Genomic DNA, 23972 nt, shown 5'->3' with positions numbered 1-23972 from the left:
AGTTATAAGACACAAATGACAAAGTTAGGATGAAAATAAATTATATATAAATATATAAAATGGTATTTGCTGTTGTTAAATAATGATAGAATGTGTGAGTTGTGGGGAAAAAGAAATTTATGTACTTGGCTTGTCCAGTGGAAACCTTTTTTTTTTTTAAATGAAAGAACCAGATTGATCTTTATTTCACATTTTATCTATAATATTAACAACGTATGTGGTCATATTTTAATGATCGAATAGTTGCATTAATTTTTACTCATTTTTGGTGAAAAATTATACTATTTATAAACTATTCTTATGAATAAGAAATGCCTAAATATCACAATGTCTAAAGCATTTCTTCTATATGTGAATGTGATTGTATGTAATAGTTCATTTCACATTTACATGATAAGGAAATATGGAAAGTTTTGAGATTGCTACATGGTCACTCTTGTAATTTTTCTATTGTATTTCTTTAGGTATACTGTGGGAGTAGCTTTTATGTGCTAATTTGGACTGAGCTGAACAGGACTAAACCAGAAATGGTTTGAGACATGATGAATAGTAGTATGTAGTAAATAGTATCTTTGAGTGATGTGGAAGGCATGCATGATTGAAAATAATATTAATAATGAATAACAACAGAGCTTTGCATAATGTTTTGCAAGCAGGCTAGCTTTCTGAATAGTTGGTAGAATGTAATTAAAGAGCATGTCACCAAATCTTCAAATAAGCCATCTTTTCAGGGAAGATATTCTGGGTTTTGAGGGAATTATTGGGTAGAAACACAGTAAACAATCTCTAGTGACAGTAATATTTTACCTTCAGTTGATTATGATTGCCCAAATTTAATGGAATTACTAATAAACTGGGGAGTTTGGTAAAAATGTAGATTATTGTTCTCTCTCCCTCAGTAGGTCTAAGATAAGTCTAAGGAATATTCATTTTTCAGTCATCTGTGGATGACTGATCCAAGTAGTCTTAAGAATCTTTCTGGAACTTCAGTACACCAGAACAGTAGGTCTTGCTGCTATTAAACTTCTGGCAGTTCCTTGAGTTTATAAACCAGCTACTGTCGTGGAAAGTTGGTCATTGCTTTTTAAAATGGTGCTAATAGAAGCACCCAGAGCTTTAATCACTGTCTCATTAAAAGGGTGTAGTCTGTGCTTCATGTTTCCTCATGTGTTACAGCTTTTCCAGAATGCTCAGAGTCTTATGTGTATGCAATTAAAATAATTAGGAAAAATATTTTTTCTATTTCACAAAGGAACCAAGTCTCAAACTGCCATATTAGTTTTTCTGTTACATGCATTATTTTGGAAGTATGAAATCCTAAGAATAAAATCTTTGATCTCATCTCCTGAGAAACTTGACATTACTTGTACTCCGACAACCTGGTAAAGTCTCAGTGTCAAACTGAAAATCAAAGAATTTGAAAAACCCAGATTCTGCTAACCAGTCATTTAAAGTCTTCTTAAAAACTCACTTTCAGGTACTTTTTTGTTCTATGAACTGTCATTTAATAACTGAGAAGGAGGTAACTTAAGGGGGCCAAAGCAAGAGGAGAATGGCTTTATTTTTCAATAGAACATATGTGCAAAGGCAAAATCATACAAGAGTATGTAGTACCAATCTTGGTTATTTTAGCAGGAAAGAGTATTGGTGCTCTAGGAAGATTCCCCATTCCACACTCGGAAATGACTATAAATGGAGTCCTGGCCTCAGGGAAAATTACCACATGGAAAAATATGTTGGGACCTACATGAGTTTTCCAGGGTTCCATTGTGCCTTAGCTTGTTTGATAATGCCTTACATTATTTATAGCAGTTGTCAGAACCATTTCCTTTAGTCAATTAGCATCTAAAAAGGAGTATAAAAAAGGATTTTTTCCTGTCATTTGTAGAAATTATGTGCAAAAAAAGCATTCCCTTAATCATATGACATTGTACTGTCAGAGAATTTCCAAATATAACATGCCCTGCGTACACTTTTAACTACACACTTTGTTTTTGTTATTAAGAAAATAATAATAAGCTTTGTTGAGTATCCATTTTGTCAACTGAAACATATATTCTCAACTCCTGTTTTTTGGCAAATAATTACAAAATACAAGCATTGTAATTGTTTCAGCAATGCAGTGCTTTATTTTGAAATAGAAGTCATTGAAAAACTGATTTTACAAATGTTTCCATTGATTAGCTGCCATAAAAGGACTACTAGTTGAAAATTATTTTGCAAAATACAAAGACAGTCTTTACATTCTGTTTATAGGAAAAGAGACATCATACTTTTTAATGTGTTCCAGCAAGAGAAATTTATAGTGTAGATTTAAGGAGAGTATCTTTTTAAGTCATATCATAGATTTAACAAATACAAAAAACATTCTATCCATTGTTGCTGAAAGTACATTTTGGTAATTATTTTCCTGAAAGAAGTTGTGCTTCAAAGAAATTAGGTGAATATACTTATGTTCTGAGGATTTATTATTATTTATTATTTATTTATTTATTATTTATTATTTATTATTATTTATTATTATTAAAAACCTGCAAATGTAAACAGATTTATATATGTAATTGAAGCATTGCTTGGAACTGAAAAATTGACATTAACTTTAGTGACTATTAGTTAAAAAAAACTGAGCAGATACTCAGTTAAAAAGTAAATTTTTGTTAAAAAGTAAAATTTTGTTAAAAATGCATTTGTTAAAAAGTAAATATGTTGATCTGTTTTTATTAATATAGAAAGATAATTAGTATATTTTATAATTCTACTTTGTTATTGAATATTAATCTAATTTGTTCAGTGTCTTAGATCTAATTAAGTATGCAAAATATGTGTGGAACTTTTCTCAAGGATATTTATGATACCTTGGAGTAAAAGTGTGGGTTGTCTGTGAATGTCTGCATTGTGACATATCTTAACATAGGAAAAAGCAATTGGATCTTGATTCACTATTAATGAAAATATTCTTATTTTTATGTCAGCACAAGTGAATTTGTTTTTTAAAAAAATCACGTTAAACTGATATTCTTTTACTAGGAATAAATTGACATTGGCACATTATTAAGAATGTTGGAGATTATTTCTTTAAACGGTAATCCAAGTTCAGATACAGTAGAAATATCCATAGAATTGTAGTGTTAAACTGTGTAGAACCAGAATGGTTTAAATATTTGTAAAGTTTGGAAAAAAGAATACATTAGTAAAATAGTAGGAAACTTTACCGATTATATGGGAAGGAGAAAATATTTGCGTATTGTGTTATATCATGAGAAGTCTGATGCATTCAACTGATTTTATACTATATTCACTCATAATTGGTTTCATTTGTTATATTCTGAAGAATAATTAATTTAAATGTTTTAATTTAATGATAAACATTTTCCATACTTTTCTGTAATTATTAATGATTTGCCAATATGTTTTTGGCAATCTTCAGTAGAAATAAGTTAGTAAATTTTTCCCAATTGTGGTCATTCAGTTAATTTTTACATCAGACATTTTAAAATTCAAGATCTGTGAAGGGCAAGTTTCTGTGCTCAGATTTATATAATAGTTTTGAGGGAAATTGACACATTAAGTTTTTAGAAATTTGGGAAATTGTGGACAACTATTTTAAATCTGACCCTGATAGATACAATCCTTTATGTTTGGGCAGGATTTTTATTATAGCTGCCATTTCACCATAGGCTTATTTTACATTTTATCTCAATTATTTAAGTCTGCTAAGATGGATAAGAGATATAGATTAATAATGCTAAAGATCACGTGACCACTGGTTGTGAGTCCAGTTTTTGCTGTGGAAGGGAAGTTGAAATAGTGAGGCAGAGATACAAATGAGGCAAATTTCACTTGTGTATGGGGTGTCATGGGAATATTTTATGTTTTATCACTGACATGGATGAATTTGTTACTATGTCTTAAGCAGTGAAGCTCTTATTTAAATACGTTAGAGACATAGGTACTACAAACCTCAGTAACAAGCTAGATCATATTGTTCAGAGTATGTAGAGGTCAACTTTAAAAGTAAGATTTTTGGCTTTTAGCTCCTACGTCATATAAAATATACCTCACTTAAGTAAACTTCAGAATCAGAGTTCATAATCAGGACATTACAATGGGATTAACAGTGTTACAGAGTATTTTATTCCATTTAGCATTCGTAGTTGTGCCATGCCAGTTTCACATAGTTAGATTCTAGTTGTCAATATATCATTCTTCCTGAAAATTGAAGGAAGATAGATTTTTCTCACATTTAGCTTTTGAACATATAACATCATCAACTTTATTGTAGTCTCTTCGGATTTCTTCTGTTTATTATTTTAGAATACTAAGTGTTACGGATAGGTGAGATGTTACTATTTGAGGTTAACAAGATAGCATCTTTGTGTGATATAGAAGAGTAAATAAAGCTCTAAATAGGGTTAGTATTTTCTTATGAAGGATGATAAAGTAGTTTTCACCATTTTACCTTATTATACCTTCTCATGTAGAATAGAGGAAAATGTTAAAGCCCTGGCTGTTTGAATGTCATCAGAAAAAAATGCAAATGATCCCTTCTTTTGCCAGAATTGAAGACTGGTTCTGTCAGAAATTCACAGATAATTATTTAACTGTTTTAAGTTTGCAAAGCCACACATAACTGTTTTGAATTATTCTGTGAATGAAAAAATGCCTTTAACTTCAAAATCAAGGAGATTTTTAAATATGGTTCTGTTTTAACTTCCTTGTTTTATCCTCTCTTCCCAATGAGCAGCATTTGATGTTGGCTTCTTCAAATATTATAAAGGTGATGCTATCAATGTATTAAACTGTGTGTGTGTGGCTCAGGCATTGTAACTTGTAGGAAATACTTGTAACCTAGTATTCATTTACATGAAGAAAAATAGTCTTGCTGCAGATAGTGATTATTTGCTTTCTCTGGGTCAGGCACTGTTTCGGTAGCAAAAACTGCCTCTCTCACAGAGCTTGCATTCCTGCAATGCAGGCACATGCTAACCAGACAGTGGGATAAGTGCAGAAAGGTCCTCTGCTTCCCTTTTTCTCTTAGTACTAGCTAGTGTTTGTTGTAATGTTATGTACTCCTCTCAGGTCAGGCCTGAACTTCTCTTAGGTAGAACAGAAGGTTGGGGGCTTTTTGAGAGTGGGCCTGAAACACCTCCAAGATACCTTTGCTGTGGGGACTGGATGAAGGCCTGGTGAGGCACAAAGCTAATGACTTAGTGTACAGTCTTTTAGAGATCTTAAGCCTTTTAAATTTGTTTTGCCTGATAGAGAAATCAACTCAAAATAACCTTTTATTATGTGGAAGCTTTTTGTTTTGTTTTGCCTAAAGTATAATTTCTTAATGGACAGAAATCACTTTCTAACTTAAATACTGTTCAGCTAGTTGTGTCTGAGTTCCTACTCTTGAGCAACAATGTATCACCTAAACACATAGCCAACACTCTTTCATCCTTCCAGTAACAAATAGTAGACCACTTGATGATGAGGGAACGAAGCCTTTGAAGGGATCAGAATTTTCAAAGACTGCTTTGACAGGCCTTAGATTACATATTTTAGTAAACACAACTTTCCTTTTCTTGGCAGCAGCTTGTCTGAAATGTGTCAGACCAGCAGGCCACATTGGCAGTTTCTGTGCTATTCCAGAGGATGGGTGATGGAGGGTTATCTTTGTCTTAGCAATATTTTTAAAGTTTCAATCATTTATACATCTCCTTTGTGATTTTTGCTGATTTGTTTACTTAATCTTATTCTTTAACTTCTTTTGATTAAATTTTATCTTCCTGAGCTGTAGTGCTGATGTGATCACAGACTTGATCCAGTTTTAGCATGCTAATGAAGCTTTTAAAATTACGTTGTTTTTGCATTACATGGAATCTCCATGGGTACTACACATAGTGTGCTTACTCTCTCAGTGAGAAACACTGATCTCAGCTTTTTGTAATATGGTGTTGAATACTGCTGCAGGCTGCATTAACCCATTCAGACCATAGTTTTTCCCATATAATAAATAACTGCTTTGTTGCTGTCTTAGTACCTTATTGAGTAGAGAAGTAACTATACAGCTTCCAGAAATGCTTAATTGGTTATATACTGAAATCTCTGTTAATAATTGAGACAAGTCCTGGGTAAAATTGTATGTGAGCAAACTTAGTTTGCTGAAGTATTGCATTGCTAATTATGGACTTGCTGATGAAAGTGAGCCAGAGGAAGAAGTTAAATTTCAGGGCAAGGGGTCCCCTCTTTTCACCTCCATAATTAAAGTTGGTCATTTCTTTCAGAGTTAAATTGTCTTAGTAAATGAAAACTCTTAACAAAAGACCCCAAATAATTATTTAATTAGCTTTCTCAATGCATTATATCCGCATAAACAGCCTATGAAAAAAGTCCCCAAAATTCCTAACTACTCTGGGATATAATCAGATTGACTTGCCTATATTTGTTTTAGAAGAAGTGATATGGTTAGTAAACTTCTGTGACTAAGAAAGTTAGCCCTACTCATAGAGGCAATCCAATTCTCGAAAATAGAATTTTATTCTCATACCTTGTAAGAGTCTATTTATTTTCTGTTTGCAACTCTTAAATAGATATTTATGGAGTGTGTCAGTTCAGTGCCATCAGCTAATATATATCACTGACTAAAACAATAATTGTTAATAATTCCCCATGGTTTTCTTATCTTTTTAAAACTTTAATTCATTTCTTATCTTTTTAAATCTTTTATCCATTTCTTGGTTTTCATTATCCCAATGGTTTCTTATTTTCTTTATTTCCTTCCTTTCTATTTTTCCCCTTATAGCTACTTAAAGTAGAAAATATGCGTGATTTCTGAAGAGATATTGGTTCTTGGGTTTTGTGGCAATATATGTTTGTTTGTAGAAGATGTCATATAAGGTGAGAAACTATAGTGTTCGCAATTTGTTCAGTGGATTAAAGATGGCTTGTGGTTACATGCAGATTTCAAAATGTTTGATATTCACTGCAAAACCAAGTTGCTCAAATAGTCTTTTTTTTTCCTTTTTCACAAATGTTTATTATAATATATTGAAATATCAGGCAGAAATTTACCTCAGAAGCAATTTACTTACTAATGAATATATTTAAAATAGAAATATTACCTTTAATAATTACCTACAGAAGAAACATTTTTAGGGCAAATATATTTGTAAGAGTTTTCATAATCTGGACATTATCCATGCATTGTAATTTTTTTAAGATAAATGGCACTCAAAGTACTTATTTTTATTATTTTTATTTATTTCAAAGGCAGACGGGGAGAGAGAGAGAGAGAGAAAGATAGATTTTCCCTCTGTTGGTTCATTCTCCTAATGCCTGCTACAGCCATGGGCAGGCCATGCTGAAACCAAAATAAATAGAACTCAATCCAGGTCTCCTGTGTGTGAAGTCATCACCTGCTGTCTACCAGGCTGGGCGTTAGCAGGAAAGTTGGATCTGAAGGAGAGCAGGGACTTGAGATGAGGCACAACAATGTGGGATATGAGTGTTCCAAGCAAGTCTCAATTACTGTGCCAAATGCCTGCCCCATTTATGTACTTTAAACATTGTTTCTAGTTATTTATTAAACATTTATTTATTTATTTGAAAGGCAGAGTTAGAGAGAGGCAGAAGCAGAGAGAGAGGTCTTCCATCCACTGGTTCACTCCCCAGATGGTTGCAATGGCTGGAGCTGGGCTGGTCTGATGCCAGGAGCAAGGAGCCTCTTCTGGGTCTTCCATGTGAGCGCAGGGGCCTTTGGGCCATCTTCCACTGCCTTCCTAGGCCATAGCAGAAAGCTGGGTTAGAAGTGGAGCAGCTGGGACTCGAACCTGTGCCCATATGGTGTGCCGGCACTACAGGCGGTGGCTTTACCCACTATACCACAGTGCTGCCCCCTGTTACTATTTATAAAACAAAAACCCATTACTAGTAGAAGCAATGTTTTGGGAAGTAATATTGATCCAATCCTGTAAAATTTTATGCTGCCAACAGTTTTGGAGTTTTCTAATCTTCCCTGAAATCCTTTTTTACTAAAGAGGAAGAATATAAAGCAGTAATCTGATGTCAGGAATTTCATCCAGTAATTTATAGGATATAAGGATATAATCTGAGTGCTTCTGCCTGCCTCTCTCTCTCTCTGTCTCTTCCTCTCTTCCTCTCTTTCCCTCAGTGCCCTATATCAAAGACTAGCACACACATTGCCAGGTTCAGCTAATAATGTCTGAAGTCAGTGTCCATTCTAATTGCTCAGTGTAAATGCCTGGCTAATTATAAATACTTTGGTTAATCATCTTTTCCTAAATCCTTTTCAATTGGGTTGTATAATCAATTTAAATATACATATATGAGAGTACTTTGACAAGTTTGCAGAAAAAAATTTTTTTCCCTTCTTTTAAGTTGAGAGGCAGGCAGGCAGTGAGCTCTCCCATGATAGTTCACTCCCCAAATGCTTGCAACAGCCAGGACTGTGCAAGGCAAATTCAGGAGCCAGGAACTCAATCCATGTCTTTTATGTGGTGTCAAAGACATCACTTGTTGCCTCCAAAGGTATACATTAGCAGGAAGCTGGAAAACAGAGATGAGAACATGAACTCTGATACGGAACACAGGCTTCCCAACATCATAACTGAAGGTCAAATACCTGCTCCAGAAAAAATGGAATTCTTGAAGTCCTTGCATAGCTTTCTCATAGTATACATTTTTTGTCAACTTTTTCAAAAGTTTTCATATACATGGATCTCAAAAAAATTTTTATTCCCAAATTAACTTTTTAAATTCCATTTTCCATGAACTTCTTGAAGTCATGTATAAGGCGAATTTCAGTAACACTTTTGAAATGAATAAAAATTTCTCTCCAATAGGAAATCAGAATAACCAGAACACTTAATTTTCTAAGCATTTTAATGATTAAAATATGTTTTGTACTTGAGTCTGGTTAACCCTATGGTATGGCAAACAGAAAAAAAAAACTCCAGAAATCAATTTTGTGGTTGTGTTTAGACATAATTAACAGGGAATGTAAATATTTCTAATGGTGCCTTTCTTCTTCCTCATACTTCATGGACCCCATAAATCATGATTTAGTAACTTTCATGAGACTGGGGACACATCGTCATGTAATGTATGTATTCCTACAGCATGAATATTTTTATTCATTTATCCAACATGTTAGAAACATCTGTTATGTTCCAGGCTGTGGGTGATGGGGAAATTAGGAATGATCCCTGTTATCTGGGTGTAAGGGGAAGGTACAATAAGATACAAAATATCGACAATATTCTCAGATGGAATAATGTTTATGGTAGTTGGCTGTCTTATGCAGAATACTTGAATAGGAGTTTAAACAAGGAGCAAGGGATTTGCCAAGTTGTAGGGGTAAGGAAGTATGTGTCAAACCAAACAAAAAGTAGCTTGTAACAAGTCCCAGGAGCTTCCAGCAGCCCCCAGCAGCCTGGCAGTGCCAGAAAGCCTTCACAGCACCTCTCAGGAGGATAAAAGTGGTGTAGCACAGGGTAAAGCCGAAGGTAAAACGTATCAGTTCAACAAAGGGAAAAGGTTTAAGAAAGAGGGAGTTGTCAAGTAAAGCCAAGGACCAAAGCATCTTTGGATTTGGCTTGTATGAGAGCACTGACAGTTTTTGTTGAGAAATAATGGGTAGGGAAATCAGACTGATAAAAGATTCAGAAGTGAATTTGAGAAGAAGAAGCAGACAAACTGTACGTGACTCTTTAGATTGTTTGGGAACCCTGGGCTTAAGAGCATTAGGGAGAAGACAATGCATAGCCAGGACAGGGTCCCCTTCCTCCTGCCATGCCAGTTTGTCCATTTTGGAATTACTTTAGCAGGTTTATGGGCATGGAGAACTGCTGGAAAGGCAGGGCATGCAAGTAGAGGGTGTACAAAGGGATAGGTCTTGAGAAGGAACTAGGCAGGGTGGCAGCTTGTGGAAGCTTAATCATTGGCAGGAGGTGAGAAAGCTCCTGGAAGATTGAGAAGAAAGATACGGATAATTTAAAGATGGCCTAGCAGAAGGTCAGATGGAATTCATGCCCCAGGGCTACTGTTTGTGAAATATTTGTGACGTGTAAATATAAGAGCGTCTGCCGTTGACAATGAGAAGGACATGGAGGAAGAGGAATTTGAGAATGATGAAGTATTAGAAGAGCCTCTTGTGTGGAGTGGATGAAGAAGCTGTTCAAGACCAGAGGGAGGCTCGTAGCAGTAGGAGTTTCCTGGTGACCCTAGAATGTAGTAATATATGTAAGCAGTGGTATGTGTGTATGTGTGTGTGTTTGTTCATGCACTGTGTTCATACATGTGTTTGCATGGATATGTGATTTGTAAGTGTGCATTTTTTATGCCTTAGAGGTAATCCCAGTCCTGATGCATTAACTAATTATTTCATTTACCAGTGTTTATGGAACTCCATCTATTTACCATCACTGTACCAGGCATTGGGGAAACTGAGATGGGTTATATTGTTTCTGTTTTTGGGAACATGTGGTCTTGTGGGTCACATATGTAAGGAAATAAAACACTATATGGCAGGAGGTACATTGATAATTCAGAGAAGGTAATATTAGTGTTAATATTTTATGGGACTAATAATAATATATGTGAATAGAGATGAAAGAAAGGACATCTTGGAATCTTGTAGGAAGAAGTAACATTGTAGCTGGTTTTAAAGGAAGGGAATGATTGCTGGTGATGCACTTGAAGTTTCTGGAGAGAAGGACTACCTGGATTTTTGGCCATGTCCAAGGATTGAACTCACTGAGAAACCCTGAATCCAGAGCAAAGATTCAGTAAGGATAGAATACGTGACTGGACTTGATTTTGTTTTTGTTAGAACCAGCCATTAAGATATGAAAACTTTGTTGAAAAGAAAAATGTTTCTTAAACACTAACATGAGTTGGTTCCTTATCAAAAATTATCATCTTACTGCAGTGTTTTCCAATTAGCTTTGGAAAGTAACATTTAAAAAAAAAGAATAGAAATATTAATCCTAAAATACAGTTTCTAAATTATACTGATTTTATGTGTATGTACATATATAAATATATTCATATTTTATATTCTAATTTCCAAAATTATGAGTGTGCCATATGCCAGTAGACAATTGTTGGCCCGTGAAGAAGTAAATGCAATCAATCACTATTTATAATACTGCACCATTGCCTCTTTGGAAAGTGAAACTTTGCTTTTAAAGCCTTGTCTTTGTTGGCAACATTCAAAAGAAAAGAAAAATGTAACTTTTTCTTATGTAACTTTTAAGATTTTTCTGAAAGTTCCTCATGTTGATTGAAAGTAAGTTGTTAAAAGCAGAAATGCCAGGCTCTGAAGTGGTGTTGGAGTCTTAGACAATGGGGGATCCTCAGCCCCTGCCCTCTGGCTTCATTTGGAATTGTCCTCCTGAAGCGCATCGTGCTGCCCAAATCAAATTGCTCACTGAATATTTAATGTTTCTGCGATGGAATCACTTTCTCCCTTGAGGTTGACTTCAGATTTACCAGACACACTGACAACACTGTACTCCTTATTTTCCCCACATGACCTCAGCTTCTGCTTTAAAAATGTTGGAATAAAGGATGCTTTTGTTCGTATCTCGCCTGCTTGTGATATATTGACAAAGTGTCTGCCGGCTGAATGGAATAGTTTTACAGTATGAGTGCTGCGTTCCGTGGAGGGGCAGGACTTAGGCTTCAGAAGGAAGTGAATTGGATAGGTCAGGAGAATGTACCATTTGTAAACACCCCTTTCCTTTTTTATTCACGTGTCAGGACAGCAGGAGCAGGCTGTTCAGTGCCCGTTCCTGCTCAGAGCCAGAGGGAAAGCAGCTTGGAAGTCAGCTGCAATTTTTAAACCTGGCTTTTTATTTCCCAGTAAAGATCTTCAAGTGCTTGGACTTATCTTAGAGGCTGTTTTGAAACTAACATGGTTTAGTCCACTAACTGCATGTTGGGTAAATTCAAAACCCACATGCTCGTCCTCTTGCAGTGGAATAAGTCACATCTGATGGACATTTTCTGTGCTTATAGCATAGTAATGAACGTCTGACAGGCGCGACCTTTCATAAGACAACCCACACTATTGGCTTTCTGCCCAGAGTATTGCTGCAACACTATCTGTGATTGGTTATCTCTCTATCATGCATTGCTTCACAAGGGGAAACGGCCCCCTTTTTTAATAAATCTACGATGGCTGGCTGCAATATGCCTCACTGTAAGTATTTTGTATGTGTGTGTGGGTATGTGTGGGAGAGGGGGAGAGAGAGGCTGACTTGAGTATTACTTAGGCTGGTATCACATGGCAAGGCTGTGATACTGTAGGACATCAGTGAAGTGCTACTTAGTAAATCTTAACCTATCTCTTTTTTCTACAGGTTGGTACTAAGAAGTGCCTTTCCTGACGTCTCTGCTGCTTGGAACCGCTTCTAGAGCAGTCTCTGCTTTTGCCTTGCTTGCTGCCAGCTAGACTGTGACGACAGCACATCCACCCTCCACCTCTAGCCCAGACACCCCCATTTCTACTTCTAATCAAGAGAAAAGCTCTAAGTATCTGGCATTGCCCTAGGCTGCTTTAGTTTTAAAGGAAAAGTTTGCTGAAAAAGTGAGATATCTTCTGCCAGGAAATCAAGGAGGAAAAAAAAAATCATTTTCTCGATTTTGCTCTAAACTGCTGCATCTGTCTATGCCAAACTAATCAATACCGATTGCACCACCAAACTCCATTGCAAATTCAGCTGTGAGGAGATTCCCTTTCAGACAACTTTGCTGAAAGCAGCTTGGAAATTCGGTGTCAAAGGGTCTGCCACGTTTTCATGCTTGCATTTTGGGCTCCAAATTGGCACTGGGAAAGGGTTACTGAGAGCACAAGTCTGATTCCAGGCCCTACTTTTAAACGTTCATCTACTTACAATCCTAGTATTTCTCTAAAAACCAAAACTTCTTTGAATTAACAGTTTCATGCTGTGAATTTCTAGTGGGAGATCTTTTCCTTGATATTGAGAACACAATTTTCCATGTACTTTTAAAGCAGGGATTGGGGAAAAGTATTTTGGAGGGGACATTTTCATCATCATTTTACTGTTTTATCAGTTCAGCTTTTTTTGGGGGGGGGTTGTTGTAGCTGTTTTTTTCCCCCCCTGGGGGCTTGGGGTTGTTGATTTCACTGAAAAATTTAACTACCTGTAAAATCTAAACATGGCTGTTAGTGTCACACCAATTCGGGACACAAAATGGCTAACACTGGAAGTATGTAGAGAGTTCCAAAGGGGGACTTGCTCACGGCCAGACACGGAATGTAAATTTGCACATCCTTCGAAAAGCTGCCAAGTTGAAAATGGACGAGTAATCGCCTGCTTTGATTCATTGAAAGTGAGTAAATATTACATTCTTTTAAGGCTATGCAATAATTGAATAAAGGAGATATGGACATGCAGTCCTCCGATTTAGGAATTATGGATTACTTTGTTAACAGTCTAGTTCTGCAGTGTGTTTCTACTGATGATGTTGGGTTGGGGAACTTCATGAGAAGGAATAGAACCGAGTCTGACCAAACTTTTAACTCCGTGATTTTTTTCTAGAGCAAAAAGTGTTGCTGTCCTTTTTACTTAGTAATGGCAGAGTCAATATCTTACTTGGCAAAAGTAAATGGAGATACATGCGTGTGTTGAGCATATATATATATATTATAGATGAGGCCATGGTAATAGCCGAATGAAGTGGTTTTTTGGTGTGTTTGCATAAAGGAGCTTTAGTGTTAAAAAAGAAGAGCAGATTTTAAATTAGCAAAGCTTGGATAGTCTTTTTACTCTTGATATTTTGACATTTTGGGTTTCCTTTTTATTTTACTGGTATGTCATTTTTATGCCAGAAGCTGTGCACTTTGTGGAATGAAATGCTAGAAGGTTGTAAATTGCTGCTTATAGTCACTTACTTGAGGGACAAACTTTGTTGAATGTGAGTTTTGTAATTAAATAGGAATACGTAAGTACTATTATCTATTGTATTTTTTTTTTAGCTTCAGAAATTCTGATGTGAAGTAACTTAGCTATTCATTTTCTGTTAGATTCTGATTATGCTTTATATTTAACAGTCTCAGCCAGAAATGTTAAAAGTTAGCTTTGGTGGGCACTGTAATACTAAAAGATACACTTTAGTATTTTTTGACATTCAAAAATGTCATTGGGTTCATAATTTAGGTATCAGGTTTCAGAAATGGGCCTTTTAGAAGATGGCATACATGTCTTTATTTTGACGGTAAAGGTCAAGACTAGAAATGTGTTCTTGGGGTCTCTCATTCCTTTTGATTTAGTTATGTTTTTGAATGCTAATACCCCACTTTAATTCCTTGAACCTTTGAGGAGGGGATCCTTGTCACTTCTGATTATATAGAGAAGCAAAAGTCGTTTAGATCCATCTTGTCTTTTGCAAAAACCAATAGTGCTATACCGGTAGAGCTTCCTTAAATAACATGAGGGTGAGTTACAGGTTAACTGTTTTGAGTCATTTCCTTCTTTACCGGTTTTCCCTTTTCAGTTCACTTTACTAAAGTTTTTGCCAGATTCTAAGAATATCATCTTCAGAGTGGGATGAAAAGGAGATATTCACAACAAAAATATTTGGAGATGTTAGATTAATCTTAATGTCATAGTTCCAAAGATCACTAGGCAATAGTGGGAGATTCCCATGGAGCCTCCCTCCTCTCTCCTTTAAAAGACATCATGAAGGTCACATGGTTGTACCTTTGTGAATGTGTGTTCCTAAATTCATGCTGACTACATTCAGGTGTAATTACAGACCGAGACCCATAAAATGAGGGGCAAAGGGCTAATTGCTCTTGTTGGTAGCCAGCTGTGGCCATAAGTAACCCTGTTTTGACCCAATTATGAGTAAATCCAATTTTTAATCCTATAGACAGTTGATGGTGCACTCATAGCTGCAAAATGAAGGACGTTAAATTTGGCTGTGACATTGAGTGGTTTTCACAGAAGACCAGCTTCCACAGCATTGGGAAACATTGTGAAACCTTAACATTCAGTTGCTATTTTTCCATCTCAAAATATTTTTTTAGTTGCTGCTCACTCGTAGCCACAGAACAGTCCCCCTTTGAGTAAAGCAGCAGCATTGCTTAATGACATGCTGTGTGGTTAACAAGATTCAACTGCCACATCAAGGACTTTTTTTTTTAACAAATAATTTTAAGATTTTAAATTTATTTTTGAAAGGAACTCCTTTTAGCAACTAATCAATGAAAACTTTGTCCTCTTTCTTTGTCTTTCTACGAGAAACTAAAATATAATTTGTAGTGTGTAAAACTTGGTGAAGTATTTTGTACTAGAATATGAAGAAAAAAATGAACACAAATTTATGGTGGACCTTTCTACCCAGTACAATAGCTCCTTAAATGTTAGTGAAATAATAACTTTATTAAGGATTAATGAAAACAATTTTGAGTATGTAAATTAGCATTTATGTTTCAGAAACCATATTTCTTATGTATGTATATATTTATAATTAACACATGTGATTCTGTATACATTATTTAGAGTCTTACCTTTTAGATAGTGGTCTTCCGTATTTAATTTTGTGTCTCAGACACATGAAAAACATTTTAAAACAGTTAAAAGTAACTGACTCACACATCAAGTTCTGAAATTTGGGAGTGTTACAAGGTTTGCATGCCAGTAACGGTTAGATCATTTGCCATTGTCTCAGAAAAGTAAACGGAAGGAATTTAGAAAACTTGTAATATCCTGACTTCTTTAATAAAACGTGTTCTGTGTATTGCTTAAATCTGTAGTCCAGCCGTTTTTGAGTTCTTAAGCCATGAGATGGAGGTAGCCTGTGTAATGTGCTATTTTTAGAAAGTTAGGAAAGCAAACCAAATACTCTCTGAGAGGACCCTGTGAAATGGCTGTACCCTTCAGCTGTGCTGTTTCAGAGTTGGGCCAGGATCCCAGGTGACTGACGTCTGTAGCAGACTTTGAGCTGGGAGAGGAGAATTTGTTTCATTAAAAAAAAAAAAAAAAGCAAAACACGCAAGTCTGACAGTTCAAGAAAGTATTTATGTAAAAGAAATCACTTGGCAAATTACTAAAGATAATAGAAAGAATATTAGCTGCTAGGATTTTAGTTTCCTGCTACGGCTTTTAAGGTTTAAATAATTTATTGAGGTTAAATAGGAAAATGTAGAATTGTCTATCACAGTAATTATGTTGCTTAGTAAAATAGGAATATCTGATAATAAAGGAATGTTTGCATATACCAGGTGTATCCAAATTAGAATAATAAGAAGGAAGAGCAGGAGCTATGTGTCTAATATATAAATAAAACAATATTTTAAGCACTTAAGTTCTCTAATTTTGTTAAGTTCTCTAATTTTGCTTTTACACTTTGTGTTTTAATTTATGGCACTCTTAAGAATGTACTTAATCTGAGACTTAGTAAAAATGTTTATAGATTTAGGTATAGAAGCTACTTCAAAATTCTGGAGTACTTGAGAATCTACATTATTTTATGATGAAGATTTTTTTTATTATGGCTTACGAAAGGGACACCAAAAAAGAAAGCAACATAAATGTCAACACTGTAAGCCACCATTAGAATAATACTATATTTTAGAGTTGACATTTCAAATAATACTTAATGACAAGTTACCTATTTTCATTGTCCACGAGCTTTCAACCAAAATTTAGAGAATTCATATAAAGAAAGTATACAGAATGTATTTTATTGTGATGCCAGGTCATGTATATTCTCAAAAATGAGCTTTCACCGTAGTCTATAGAATTAGACTTAACTGCTTATTCAATTCTTTTTCAAGTATCCATTCATTTTTGAGGTGCAGAGGATAACAGATGGAGACTATAACCTTTGTTTATTATCTCTTTTTAAAAATTTAGCCAAACTCTTAACTTTACTTTCAAATTGAGCAATTTTGTTCCAAACTGTTATTCTATTGTATACATTCATGTGTGAAGCATTTTCAGTAAGTTCATGGAAAACATGTGTTATGCAAAAATTGCATGGATTTCCATTTTCTATATATGTCCCCCAATTTTTCCATGTGTTTTTTTGAAATACTTCATGTATGGATAGCACCACTGATCAAATTTATCATGGATTCATTAGGTGTCAGATTCCACTTCAGAGTGGCATGGAATCAAAGGCAATGCATGAACACTTTTAAAGTACCTCTAAAAACTTAGCAAAATGTAAGAAGTATAGAAACCATGTATTAGGATGCACACAGATATGTGCACATACAGGTAAATGAGCAATTAGAAAACTCAAAATCAGTGAGGCAATCAGGTTTCCAGATGGTTGCATGTGGATTAAATGGCTTATCTAGACACTAAAGAAATAGTCTTAATATGTTCATGTTTACATTTTAGAATATCCTCTGTTGTTAGCAGAGTGTTTCTTTAATGCAGAAATTGTCTGGGTTGTTGCTTTTCTTTCTAAGTGCCCAGTATAGTCTTTCTTATATTTTAAAAGCAGTTTAAGAAGTAATCCTGATGAAATGATATCAGCAAGTTTCAGACTGTTCATCAAATTTTGAAAAAAATTTTTAATTAGGTTGCTAATCCGAATGATTTTTACTAAGTATTGTGTTGTTTGATTTTTGCTCCTGGGATCGTCCTTATGATAATAAAACTTTGAAATATTATATCCTGTATGCCTCTAACTCACATATATTCAGTGACTGGTTGACCCAGTTCTTCCTTGCTTTCCCCTTATGATTTAGGAGATGATCTAATAGAAGGCTTCACTTATTCAGCATTGCATTTGGTGTCAGAGTTCAACTTTTGTTCTGTAAGCAGAAACTTTGCTTACTTCCATTCATATACTTGGAGATTCTTTAGAAAAAGGTGATTTTTTTTTTTTAAAAATGAGTGCAGATTTTGTAAACTGTTGGGCCAATGAATTTCAAGCTATGTTTTGGAATACAGTACCTAAGGCAGTGATTTTAGATCTAGTTTTTTTTTTTTTTATTTTCATAAGATGTTGGTATACTGCTTCCATGTTTCTTTTTCTCATTAAATCTTGCTCCTGTCTGTGAGTGTGACAAACTACACACATGGAAAGCAGCTTACAGTGCAGTCCAAAGTTTGGTTGCAATGCAGGCATGTACAACTACTCAAGAGTTTTGATTCCGATGAATAGCCTGAAAACAACTCCATGTACAAGATTGTTGCTGCCTAGAAGATGGGGTAAATCCTCTTTGGAGGAAGTTTGTGACTGATGCCGAGGTCATGCAAGAGGAAGAAGCTGAGTGTTTCTCAGACCTACAACAGATACCTGGGGACCTATTTTGGGAAGCTTATCCTGTCGTTTTCCTTGCCAAGGATAAGTAGAAGATTTCAGCTATCAGCTTCCTCTAATCCGTTACCTTTCATGCTGAGCAATGTCTCTGCCTTCCTGCAGACTTAGACAAAGCTCATTTTCTTATAAGAGATCCTATTGAAATTTTGAGGGTTTTTTTTAAAATTTCCTTTTTTTTTTTAACTTTAGCAAAAATACATTTGGGCTTTTAGATAAGGGAACAGTTTTCTATGTTAACAGACCAGAAATCACAACAACCAATAAGAGTGGGTGACTAAATAGATGGCTTTTGGTTTGGCACTAATGATAATTATTGGTGTGCCGAAACTTAAGTGACAGCAATTGGAAAGGCTGGGTAGGAATATTTAATTGTTTGATCTATAATAGATTATTGAAATACTAATTTCTCTGAGATTTCACTATAAACAGGATGAATTCCATTAAGGACTTCTTATTTTAATAATTTACAATTCACTAAGCAAAAAAAGAGATTTTAAGATTTGTTTATGTGAAAGGCAGAATTACAAAGGGAGAGAGAGAGAGATCTTCCATCCATTGATGCACTCTCCAAATGGCTGCAATGGCTGGAGCTCAGCTGATCTGAAGCCAGGAGCTTTCTCCCATGTGTGTACAGGTTCCAAGCACTTGGGCTATTCTTTACTGCTTTTCCAGGTACATTAGCAGGGAGCTGGATCACAAGTGGAGCAGCCAGGACTTGAACCAGTGCCCATGCGGGATGCTGACACTGGGCAGTGGTTTTACCCAGTATGCCACAGTGCTGATGCCATAAAGATATTTTATTTAACACATTCTCCTATGTATATCATCAAGTACACTTTTTTGTATTTTAAGATTTATTTGTTTTTCTGAAAGGTAGAGTTACAGAGAGAAGGAGAGGACAGAGAGAAGGAGCTCTTTCATCCTTTGGTTCACTTCCCAAATGGCTGCAACATTGTGGGCTGGGCCAGGCTAAAGCACGGAGCCTGGAACTCTGGGTCTCCCACATGGGTGGCAGAGGCCACAGCACGTGGACCATCTTCCACTGCTTTTCCAGGTGTATTAGCAGGGAGCAAAATTGAAAGTGGAGCAGATGAAACTCGACTGATGCCCATACAAGATGTTAGTGTTAGGGGCCATGGTTTAACTTGCTGTTTTACAACGGCAGATCCCATCAAGTGTACTTCTGCCTATTCTTTTGGGACATTTTTGAAGGCTTTTCACTTTGAGATAAAGTTTGGCTTCTTGTTAGAGATAAACATAGGAAAGTTACTACTAAGTTGTCAATTCTATAGCCCTTTGTGCATTATAATTTAATTGGCAGCCTGTGTCCTGGATACCTTTGGACCTTGGCCATCTCTGACCTGTCTTCCATTTTTGTTCTCTCTCAGTTCTTTCCAGCTTTCTAACTGTTGCTTCTGATTCTTCGTATTTGTTTCTGGAATCACCCATAAGTGATTCAGACGTTTTGTCTGTGCTGAGTTAGATTCAGCTGAGTTTCAGAGATACCTTCCCCTTCCCCAGTATTTGGCCTAGATGAAATGGGGATTTGTGTTTCAGGCAGTTTAGGCCTGTTTGTCATTAGAACTCAGGTTTCTTCAACCCTTGTTCTTCAGGAGCACATGGCTTCAAATTTTAGAGCTATTTTGAAATTACAAGGTGACTGCTGCAGCACCAGCCATCATCTCCTTATTCTAGGAAATGGGAAGAGGCAAGAGCAGAAGAGAGCACATCCTAGTCCATTCAGACTCCTTTTTGTGAAGGTCTTGTAAGCTTTACATGGTGTACTCTGATCTCTCATTGGATATTTTTGGCAGCAGGAATAGTCTTAACTGTTGCCTTGATTAAAATCGGGCCTCTGGTAGATAAGTCAGAATGGATGAGCATTTACTGGGAGAATAGAATTTAAGATGTTTTCTCTTCAGAAAGCTTCCAGAATCAAGTAAATCTCTTGACAAAACACCTGGGTATGGGGGTCCTTGAGAGGAAGACACTTCTAAAAAGAAACTTAAGTCTTCTCATCTTGGCAGACCTGTCGCCACGTTGCCTGTTTAATTTAGTCTTAATTAGTCTGTCAAACCTGCCATGTCATGAATGGATAGGTTTTCATTTATGTAGAAAAATAAAACAGCTTCATTTTTATTATCCTATTGCAGTGCCTATTTATATATACAGCTATGTTTTTATAACCAGAATATAACAGGAATAAATGCATAAAAGCAACTCCCGAAGATTTTACATGGCAAGAGTCTAATGAGTCTTACTTCTACCTCTGTTATACATTCTGAGTTCTGTGCAGAATAAAATAATAAAATGAGTTAATATTTGTTGAAAGTTACTATATGTCTATCAGAGTTTTTTGTGCTTTTATTTGTTCATTGGAATTAGCCCTTATAAACACTCTTAAAGATACTCATATTGCTTTCATTTAGCAAATGGCCACACTGAAATGCAGAAAAATTAGGTGAAAGGCACAGGCCGGTCAACTAGTAAAATATGGACTTGAAGCCTGGTAACTTGATTTCACAGCCTAAATGGTTAACTGCTTTGCTATAAAACTTTTTTCTTTTTGGTAAAGATTTATTTATTTATTCCTAAGTCAGAGTTACAGAGAGGAAGAGAGACCTTCCATCCACTGGTTTACTCCCCAAATGACCTCAATGGCTAGGGCTGAGGCAGGCTGAAGCAAGAACCAGGAGCTCCATCCCAGTCTCCTATGTGGGTGGCAGGGGCCCAAATGCTTGGGTCATCTTTGAGTGTTTTTCCCAGGCAATTAGCAGGGACCTGGTTTGGAAGTGGAGCATCCAGGATATGAACTGCTGCTCATATGGGATGCCAGCATCGCATGTAGCAGCTTTACTTGCTGTGCCACAATGCCAGTCCCTAAAACATTGTGTCTTAACTTAACATGTTTACATTCTAATGATAAAATAAAGAAAATACACTAACAGTGTTTAGGAATAAAAATGAATATTGAAGGCAAATTTACAGTAAATACTTAGAAGTGTTATGCATGTTTTAAGTCAACAAATGAATCCATAATTGAACCCAAGATAGCAAGAGTGCTACTCTCAACTTTCAGAGCTTTAAGTTTTGTCACCATATAAGAAAACAGATTTTAAATCACTTATCTTAGGTAAGTAGACACTGTTTAAACTAGATAGCTGCCTCCTAACACAGCCTTTTCCAAAGTTTTCATTGTTTAGAAAGTATTTTCCCACGGAAGCCATGCATTTAAAACTATTGGGCCAATCCTGAGAAAGCACAGCAATGCATAGGATGCTTGAGTTTTGGTCCAGTATAAATAGTACCCTGGAAACTCTGGTTATTAATTGAACCCAGGAGGCTCCAGAGGAGCCTGCTGAGTACCGATTTCATCATAAATCTTATTGCTGGTGTCATAGATTCCAACTGGTTTTTTCGAGCTGTTTTTTCAATGGGAAATGTATTTTAAGTTTGGAGTTCTAGAAATGCATGTAGGCTTAGTGTAGGGAGATGACCTTTCCCAACCTGAAACACTTTCTGTGAGCCAGTGTAGGAGTTCTCCCCAACTTCAGCTTTGGGCTGAGCCTTTTGCCTGCAGCCTGTCTTCACCAGGCAACAGTGGCTCAGAATCCACAGGGGTTAGTGATGGAGTGTTGAGTGAACTGCCTCCTATGAGCATGTAGCCCTATGTTGGGAAAGCTTCTTGTCAAGTTTTCCAGGTGACCTGGTTTTCTTTTTTCTGAGGACTTGTCTTGCTGCTTTTCTGAATGTACAACTTGTTGGTCCTGGGCCTGATCCACCATGAAATATAGTATTAATGAGCAGATTTCCCCCATTTTCTTTCCTTTCTGAACATTTCAAAAATGTGGCTCTTTTTTTCAGCATCATTGCTTTCTGATTGCTAGTAGCAATGGAGAAATAGGTGAAGAGTGGAAATATCACACTCAGATGTTTTGTTTATTTGTTTTGCTTTCTGGTAGTTTTATGATGGACACAGTTGAGATCAGTAATAAAGGCCTGGATGTGAGGAACAGAGATGTTTGGAAGTTGATGGGAGATGCTGATTCAATGAGGAGTATCTTAAGTACTCCCTAGGTCAAACTTCGGGGAAGTAGATACTAAAGACACAGTCCTGAGGAAGCTAATTGCTGAGCATGTGACCGGTATGGAAGGTGGGGGTAGAGCTTAGGAGGACTTCTCTTCAGCAGAGGGATGCTTAGTGGCTGAACTGGAGGAAGGAAGAGAAAAATGACTCAAGAGGCTTATTTTACCTTTTCTTTCCTTCCTTCCCTCTCAAAACTGCTAGACATTAGACTACCAGTGATAATAGAACTAGAAGAAAACCCCAATGAGAGAGTTCCCAAAGCCATAAGCAGCCAGATTGGGACAGATGTCCTTGGATCACTGATCAGTCAGTATTTTTACTTGAGATCAGAATTTTAGGCCCAGAGGAATTCTGAAAATATTTGGGTTTCTTCAGTAATATATTTTAATTTGTGTTAATGTGAGATTGAGATCCAAGACCCTGTTATCTCCAGATCCCATGTGACTACAGCATCCTAAGTTAGAATTTATCTCTCTGAATAAAATTCAGTCACTGAGTTCAGGATTCTATATTTCAGAATCACTTATCTTTAAGTCCAGGCTGATTTTAGATAATTCAAGAAGCATCTGCTGTTAATAGATGACAGTAAATTACACAAAGTAAAACATGGAAAATTAAAGTTAGAAAAGCTCTTCAGCTTTTCTATCATTTTCAATTTTCTGTACAAATACGGACATAATCAGTGTTTAGGATCTGCTTGTGATGGGGAAATTACATCTGTAATTCATTCTTTTCCATGTTACTGCATTCAGACGATAATTTGCTTTCAGATATCTTTGCTCATCTAATATTCTAAAATTGTTCATAAACTGAAAATTAGTCTAGTAACATCTCCCAATCCCAGGAAGCTTTTGTAACTAAAAAGTGTTAGCTCACCAAATGTGCAAAATGAAAAAAGAAAAGGTTTTGGAGAAAAACAGAGCCAAATTTATGCCTGAAATAAGATTCCTCTTCAGTAGAAGACATTGCTTTTCCTAAAACAATTCTGCTTTAAGGGAGGCAACTGAGAAATGAACCATGAAGAAAGAAATAACTAAAGAATTCATTGTTTATATCAAGAATGCTGTTAAGAAAGATCTGTGTTTTGAATGAAATATCTTTCTTCACATCATCTCGTATCTCTTCATGGCTAAGTGGAGACTAATGAAATCTAACTCAGCTATAAGAAAAAATTATCATCATGATTTTATTTGTTGAAAAAAAATTTTTTTTTGCTACTTTTACTGCCAGGCATCGCTCTCCATGAATCATAGTAGAGTAGTAAATTGAAAACAAATGTCCATATAAGAAAACCTAATGTATTTAACAATAACAACAACTTGAACTTTGATGAACTGGGTTATTATCCACATTAAAGAAGAGTCATCTGTATTGCAAGTGTTTTTATGGAGGAATATATTTAAATAGCTACTGTAAAGCCTTTAAAATGTGATTAAAGTATAGTAGAATAACAGGTACCATAGAGTATGGTGGGTTAAGTATGCAGAGTGAAAACTGTAAAATAAATGCAAAATGAGTTTTCTTTTTTTAAAGAATCTCTATTAACTCTTCTTGGCTTCTGATTTCC

At 35.8% G+C, this 23972-nt stretch overlaps 1 protein-coding gene across 49 annotated transcripts in view; it reads left to right on the top strand.

Moving 5' to 3' along the window:
* The window catches only part of MBNL1 (muscleblind like splicing regulator 1), a 209486-nt gene that overhangs the window by 42055 nt on the left and 143459 nt on the right, over positions 1-23972 (top strand). For 21 of the 49 annotated variants that reach the window (XR_011388115.2, XR_011388114.2, XR_011388113.2 and 18 more), the window contains exon 2: positions 12372-13365. The exons of 19 other annotated variants lie outside the window; for them this stretch is intronic. Coding sequence is in view for 25 of the 30 variants with exons in the window: in XM_089331053.1 (XP_089187179.1) it covers positions 13192-13365 (174 nt within the window). In the remaining 5 variants the exon portion in view is untranslated. Of the gene's footprint in view, positions 1-11585; positions 12212-12371; positions 13366-23972 lie in introns of those variants that run through there. 9 more of the 49 variants (XR_011388116.2, XM_070072635.2, XM_070072621.2 and 6 more) reach the window with 4 other exon arrangements.

Source organism: Oryctolagus cuniculus, chromosome 4 (genome assembly GCF_051225735.1).
Source record: "Oryctolagus cuniculus isolate XC-2025 breed Fujian yellow rabbit chromosome 4, ASM5122573v1, whole genome shotgun sequence".
NCBI lineage: Eukaryota > Metazoa > Chordata > Mammalia > Lagomorpha > Leporidae > Oryctolagus > Oryctolagus cuniculus.
This window is presented reverse-complemented; position numbering and strand designations above follow the sequence as displayed.